Source organism: Silene latifolia, chromosome X (genome assembly GCF_048544455.1).
Source record: "Silene latifolia isolate original U9 population chromosome X, ASM4854445v1, whole genome shotgun sequence".
Lineage (NCBI taxonomy): Eukaryota > Viridiplantae > Streptophyta > Magnoliopsida > Caryophyllales > Caryophyllaceae > Silene > Silene latifolia.
This window is the reverse complement of record NC_133537.1, coordinates 48,770,622-48,778,080: the sequence shown is the minus strand read 5'-3', so window position 1 is coordinate 48,778,080 and position 7,459 is coordinate 48,770,622. Positions and strand designations below refer to the sequence as shown.

The following is a 7,459-nucleotide window of genomic DNA, read 5'->3' as shown; positions in this document are numbered from 1 at the left end:
GTCTTTTTCTTTTGTCTTTTTCTTTTTTTTTTTTCACTTATTATTTTTTTTCGACCTAGAAGGGGTCTGCTCTCTGGTTTTCTTTTACTGTCGCTGCTCTTTATATCCTCTCGGCCTCTTTTTTTTTTTTCTCCTATTTTTTTTTTCTTTTTTTTTCGACCTGGTGGGGGTCGTTTCTCTACTTTTTCCTTTATACATGGTATTTCTTTAACTGATCAAGATTGGTTAATTGACTGAACTCAACCCCTTCAATATCTGTTAATTTCACTGCTCCTCCTCTTAAGATCTTTTTAATTATGTATGGACCGGCCCAGTTTGGTTTGAACTTGCCTCTCGGGTCTCTGACAGGTGCCCTTATTTCTTTAAGAACTAGATCACCATCTTTTAAGTTCCTTGCCCTGACCTTTTTATTAAAAGAGCGATAAATTCTTCGTTGGTATAACTGAACCTGGTTGAGAGCCGCGAGTCTTTTCTCATCTATTAATAACAATTCTTCATATCGAGCTTGCACCCAATCGACTTCTGGTATTTGGCTTTCTAGTGCGATTCTAAGGGAGGGAATTTCAAGTTCTATAGGAAGCACGGCCTCCATACCGTAGACTAGAGAATATGGTGTTGCTCCTGTTGATGTTCTAACTGATGTGCGGTAACCCCATAAAGCAAATGGCAAATTTACAGGCCAATCATGATATTTTTCTGTCATCTTTTCAATTATAGTTTTCACATTTTTATTCGCTGCTTCAACTGCCCCATTCATTTGTGGTCTATATGTAGATGACTTACGCTGCTGGATCTTGTAATGCGTTAGTAAGGCAGCCACATCTTTCTTAAAATGGGAACCATGAACACTAATCAACTCATGAGGGACACCATACCTACAAATTATATTTTCGGTGATGAATTTGGCAACATGTTTAGAAGTCAAGGTAGCATAAGATGCTGCCTCAACCCACTTAGTAAAGTAGTCGATTGCTACTAATATAAATTCATGTCCTCCGGTTCCCTTGGGAGTGATTTTGCCAATTATATCTATGCCCCATATCGAAAATGGCCAAGGTAATGCCAAATTGTACAGCAATGAAGGTGGTATATGCTGTGCATTGGCATAAATCTGGCATTTATGACACCTCTTAACATACTGTGTACAATCATGTTCCTGTGTCGACCAAAAATATCCTATCCGCATTATCTTTTTTGCTAACATCCGGCCGTTCATGTGCGGTCCGCAAGTACCATTATGCACTTCTTCCATAATTCTTTTAGCTTCCTTTCCATCCACACATAAGAGTAATATCCCTTGTTGAGACTTCTTGTATAACTTGCCTTGACTAAGAATAAATTGTGCTGCAAACCTTTTGATAGCGCGCTGCGTCCTTACATCAGAATCTGGCGGAAAGCCTCTTCCTAAGTGATAATTTAAAACATCCGTGTATCATGGTGCGTCATCACCAGCTACTGTATCATCAAGGGCCATACAGTATGCTGGTTCCTCTCTTCTTTCAATGCAAAATGGAATATTTTCCAATTCATTTGGAATATTGATCATCGACGCCAACTTAGCTAGAGCATCTGCAAATTGGTTTTCATCTCGGGATAAGTAAATGAACTTCGGATCGTCAAAATGCTTGAGAATGGTTTCGAGGTATGTTTGGTAAAGTGCCAGGCCCTCACTTTTGACTTTCCATTTTCCCAAAATCTGATTTATAACGAGTGACGAATCTCCGTATACTCTTAAGTTTTTAATCCCCAAGGCTGCTGCCGCTCGAAGTCCTAATATACACGCTTCATATTCTGCTTCATTATTTGTGACGCCAAAATCTAACTTGACTGAAAGAGGGGTATGTGCCCCATCTGGTGAAATCAAAAGTACCCCTATGCCATATCCCTTTTGATTGGATGCGCCATCGAAAAATAACTGCCAATAGTCGTCATCAGTAACAAATATTTCCTCGTCAGGGAAGTCGTATGCTTCCTGTTTGTCTTCTGAAACAGGAAAATCAGCTAGGTAATCAGAAATTACCATTCCCTTAATCGATTTAAGAGCCATAAATGTAAGATCGAACTCAGCAAGCATCATGGTCCATCTTGCTATTCTGCCGCTAAGAACTGGCTTTTCAAAGAGATATTTAAGAGGGTTCATTCGTGATATGACATGAATTGTGTGGGTCAACATGTAGTGCCTTAACTTCTTGGTGGCCCACACTAATGCTAGACAAGATTTCTCGATTGAAGAATAATTGGTTTCGTATTCCAGGAATTTTTTGCTCAGGTAGTAAATTGCTTTTTCTTGACCATCCTGAACTTGTGCTAACATTGCACCCATTGATGTCTCGGTTACTGTCAAGTATAAGAGAAGTGGTAGTCTAGGTCTTGGAGGGACCAGGATAGGTGGGTTTTCTAAGTATTTTTTTACTTTTTCAAATGCTTGCTGACATTATTCATCCCATTCAAGGGATGCCCCTTTCTTTAGTTTTTTAAAAATTGGTTCACACACCATGGTAAGCTTGGATATAAAACGGCTAATGTATTGTAACTGCCCGAAAAATGCCCGAACTTGCTTCTCCGTTTTTGGTGGTGGCATATTTCTAATTGCCTTGATCTTGGATGGATCAGCCTCAATGCCTCTATTACTAACAACATATCCTAAAAGCTTCCCAGAGGTAACCCCGAAAGCACATTTTTACGGGTTGAGTCGAACATTATATTTTCGGAGCCTATCAAAGAATTTTTGTAACGCGGTCGTATGACCTTCTTTATCCAATGACTTTACTATCATATCATCTACATAGACCTCGACCTCCTTGTGCATCATGTCATGCAATAGTGTTGTGGCGGTCCTTTGGTAAGTGGCTCCCGCATTTTTAAGTCCAAATGGCATAACCGTATAACAATATGTACCCCATTCAGTGAGGAATGTAGTTTTCTCCATATCTTCCTCGACCATTTTAGTTTGATTATACCCCGCGTAACCATCCATAAAAGAAAGTAGAGCGTGACCAGCCGTGTTATCCACTAAAATGTCAATATGGGGTAGTGGAAAATTGTCTTTTGGACTTGCTTTATTAAGGTCCCTATAGTCAACACACATTCTGACCCTCCCGTCTTTTTTGGGTACTGGAACAACGTTTGCCACCCACTCCGGGTAGTTAGCTACTCTTATAAAACCTGCATCTAATTGCTTTTGTATTTCCTCTTTTATTTTTAATGCCCATTCTGATTTCATCCTTCTAAGTCTCTGTTTTATGGGTTTTGCAGCAGGATACAGTGGGATAGTATGTTCAGCAATTTCTCTGTCTATGCCGGGCATATCTTTTTAAGACCAGGCAAACACGTCGCGATATTCCGTGAGTACTTTAATCAAACTCGCTCGTTCTTCTGAGTTTAGTGACAACCCAATCTTTATTTCTTTCTTATCTTGATCAGTGCCTATGTTTATTAATTCCGTCTCCTCAATTATTGATGTTTTATTTTCCTGATGTGTTAATGCTTTTATTATATCTTTTGGCAACTCATCTTCATCGGAAACTAAACAATCAGAATAAGAAATGGGAGGGGTAGGAGAACCAGACAAGTAATTGAAAGCTATTTTATTATCCTTGGAAAGAATTACATTAAGGAGTAGATCACTAGGCTCGGAATTTGAACTTGAATTAGAATTAAGAGGGGAACTCCCCGACTCAGCATGAAAAGAAATAGGGTTAAACCCCGACTCATTTAGGACACTAGACTTGATAACACTAGACTCGATAGAGGAATGGAAGGGTGAAAACTCCTGCTTGCTAGACTCTGACTGACTCTCTGTCTCAGACTCGGTTTCAGACTCGGGTTCAGACTCAGCTTCCTCAAACATAGGCCCTTCTCCCACGCTGATTTTGATACTCTTTCCATTAGTTGTAGTCCACTTCCAGGTTTTACGCCATCCATGCTCCATGTTATTGTTGTAATGAGTTGTGATTAGCTTAGAAGGGTCAAAGTTGCTGTCTTGAAGTGCCATGAAAAAATGGTCTGAGTGTTTTATGGGTGCCTGTCCAAAGAGTAAACCAAAGGCATTATTATTTGTTTTTGGAATCCAATCTTCGGTTGGCATTTTTAATGGGAGGGGAAGTACCTCCTCATAAAAGTGACAGTCCTCAAATATTTCAAATCCAGGAACTTTCTATTTTGTCTTTTCGACAAAGAATGGTTCTGGAAAGTTAAAATATGGAAAATAATCACCTTCTTTGACAAATTGTCCATTTAATGTGTGTGGATATGCACCTATTGTTTGATTTGTAGGTCTATTGTCTCTCTTAGCAACTTTTTCCTTCATTTTCTTTGTAAATGCTTCTCTTATTTCTTTTTTGGATGGGTGATATCTAACCCAAAGAGGCCGTGTTTGGTTTTATTAAGTGAAGGGTCGGATGCCCTTTTAGGCGTCTTACCAAGTGTTGTCCCATGCATGTAGCCACTGTTTTTCATTATTAAGTTCACAGTAGTATTTGCATAATAGGGGCTAGTTTTTTTATCAATGGGAGGTGACTCGTCTTCTATGAAAGTGACCTCTTCGCTGAAACCCCATAGGTCTACATCATCTTCACCATGGTTGACTTGTAATACTGGATTGGGTGTGACTTCCACTTTGGTCGGTGATGCATCTAGAGTAATTACCGATCCTTGAATAATCATCTTAACTTTTTGATGCAGGGATGATGATATTGCATTAAGCTCGTGAAGCCATGGCCTTCCCAAAAGAAGGTTATATGAAGCAGGTATGTCAATGACTAGAAACGTGACTTTCTTTTCTACGGGTCCAGTGGTAATATTAGTTGTAAGTAGCCCCAGTACGTCTCTACGTGTGTTGTCATATGCACGAACTATCTGATTAGTCTTTTTAAAATCTTTTTCCTCAAAGCCCAAAGCTTGGGCAGTTCGAAGTGGGCAGAGGTTTACTGCCGATCCGTTATCAACTAGTGAGAGTGGAACATATTTCTTGTTGCATAGCGTAGTTAGGTGGAGTGCCTTGTTGTGTTTTATCCCTTCCGGGGGTAAATCTTTATCAGAAAACGTAATGATTGGTGCCTCTCTGTCCGTTGTCACATAACTTTCTAGTTCAGCTGGGGTAGTTGCAGATGGGACACTCATACTTGTTAATGCATTTAGAATAGCCTGCCTGTGTTCCAGCGAATTGCATAATAGATCCCAAACTGTAATGTCAGCCTTTAGTTTCTTGAACAACTTAATGAGAGCATCATCTTCCTATGCACTTTTATTTTATCCTTCTTTACTTTTCATAACCTGGGATGGGCTTGCGTCAGTAGGTTTATAGTGCCTACATGACCGAGTTAAATGTTGTACATTGTTCTGGTCGAGTTCATTATCAGTGTCGTCTTTGCCTTCATTATCTGCCCAAATGTCATTAGATACTCTTTCTTCATCACTCCAAATATCATGAGTCGTATCATCATCTTCCCATTCGTCCTCCTCATCAATCACCCATAAACCTATAACATCATATATAAACTGAGTCGGGTCAGTATAAGCAGAGTCATTAGCTGAGATGGCCAGAACGTCTCCGAGTGGATTTTTATTATTGTTTGGCTTTCGAGTTGCTTTGGGTAAAGGGATAGTGCGATTATCAATTAAATTTTGGATAGCATGCCTTAAAGTGAAGCAATAATCCGTATCGTGCCCTTTACCTCTGTGATATTTGCAATATTCATTTTCCCTCCATTTCGGACTTTTGTTTGTTGGATCTGGAGTGGGTCCAATAGGTTTTATATATCCTTCCTTAATTAATCGGTCCAGTGCTCGTGAGAGGCTCATACCTAGATCAGTGAACTCCCTTCTGGGTTTTTGTTCCACGGTATTTACTGAATCTCCCCCTTTAGAGGTTGAAGCGAAGTTTTTCTTATCTTTGTTAAAGCAACCTTTGGACTGATTTTTTGCAGTAGACTCGACAACATCATCTTCTATTTGTATACCGATCCTTTTTAGCCGAGCAAAGGATTCAATGCCTGCATAGCGCAGGTGTGATTTATAAGGTTCTCGCAAATTTTTCACAAAAATATCCACCTGTTCGGCTTCGGGCGGTCTTTCAATCATTTTTGCAGCTTTATTCCTCCATCGGGCTAAGAAATCTGTAAAACCTTATTTCTCAGTTTGTTTCGTAACTTCTAAATCTCGCCTTGTGATTAATAAGTCTGCATTGCTGGAATATTGTATCAGAAATTCTTTTTTTATATCTTCCCAATTAGAAACACGTATAGGATCTAGGGAGAAAAACCAACTCCGGGCTACATCTTCTAGAGTGGAAGGAAAAATAGCCGGAAAAATTGATGCATCTACTTCTTTTAAGGCCATTGCTTGTACAAAGCTCCTTATGTGGTGAGCTGGATGCTCGGTCCCCTTGAATTTTGGTAGGTCAGCGGTCGTAAATTTAGGGGGTAGTTTGCCTCGCATGTTCGGCATGTTGCATTCAACATCGAGTAGGTCAGCATACTTAGTGTTTCTTTTGATAAGTTTCTCCATGTCCTTGAGCTTTTTGGTTATGTCATCCTCACTAGTACCGTCATCCTTGATTTTGTCTTCTATGGATGACAATCGGTCGGTCAAAATGGATAGAAAATTCTTAAGGTCTTTGACTGATTCTTCGAGCGACATGGTGACTGGTGGTTGGGTTACAAGTACGGCTTGCGGTATACTAATTAGTCTCCCTGTACCTTTCTCTCGTCCCCAAGCTTGAGTGACTACTAAGTTTGGGTCTTTTTTACGCCTCCCTATCCTGGATCATGACATTTTAGCTTTAGAGAAGGATTGTATTACTTTTATAACAGGACTAGAATAGAGCATGCATATGTCGAACTACCTAGGATGCATGTTGTATTTATTTAATACGCAAATGGACTGAATGATGCGGGTAAAACTTAATACAAGTACACTAATCCTAACCCCTTTTTTCTTTTTTTTGACAAACAGCAAATATAGTGAGAAATTGATAATGCCATAAGCAAACACTGAAGGTCAGACGCGCGTAACGAAAACGCAGGACGGTGAGTGGGTCTGAGCTGCTTAGATGTGAATAATGCATGCTCTACTGGTGATGCTATATGCAGATGCTTACTATATTTACAAAAGGAAACCTTAAATGTGCAGGGATGGACTGACGGACAAACTGACGGGATGTGTGCTATGACAGTGGCGGATGCAATATGCATGATGCAAGTATGTTTGGGAAAGGACAATCCTAATGTGATGTCTCAGTATGGTGACTCTAACTCTAATGATCAATTGCAAATGTTTTGGACTTTTTATTAATATACGAAGCTCAAAGAATTGTCTATTACAGCTCGGTGTATACTTGTCTTTTTTTTTTTTTTTTTAAATTAATTATGGCTATGGGAAAGATATATCATACAAAGATAAATTACACGACCCAGAAATAAATCAAGCAGGACATATCAAACATGACCTAGACAAAGGT

The 7,459-nt window shown here is 39.5% G+C and overlaps 1 protein-coding gene across 1 annotated transcript; it reads right to left on the bottom strand.

Moving 5' to 3' along the window:
• Positions 1-1,432: 1,432 nt before the first annotated feature.
• Positions 1,433-2,323, bottom strand: LOC141617332 (uncharacterized). The gene has a single exon (XM_074434516.1). The coding sequence runs from the start codon at positions 2,321-2,323 to the stop codon at positions 1,433-1,435; it is 891 nt and encodes a 296-aa protein (XP_074290617.1).
• Between the last annotated feature and the right edge of the window lie 5,136 nt (positions 2,324-7,459).

Coding starts and splice junctions, on each gene's coding strand:
- LOC141617332 (XM_074434516.1), bottom strand. CDS start 2,323: ATGGGTGCAATGTTAGCACAAGTTCAGGATGGTCAAGAAAAAGCAATT.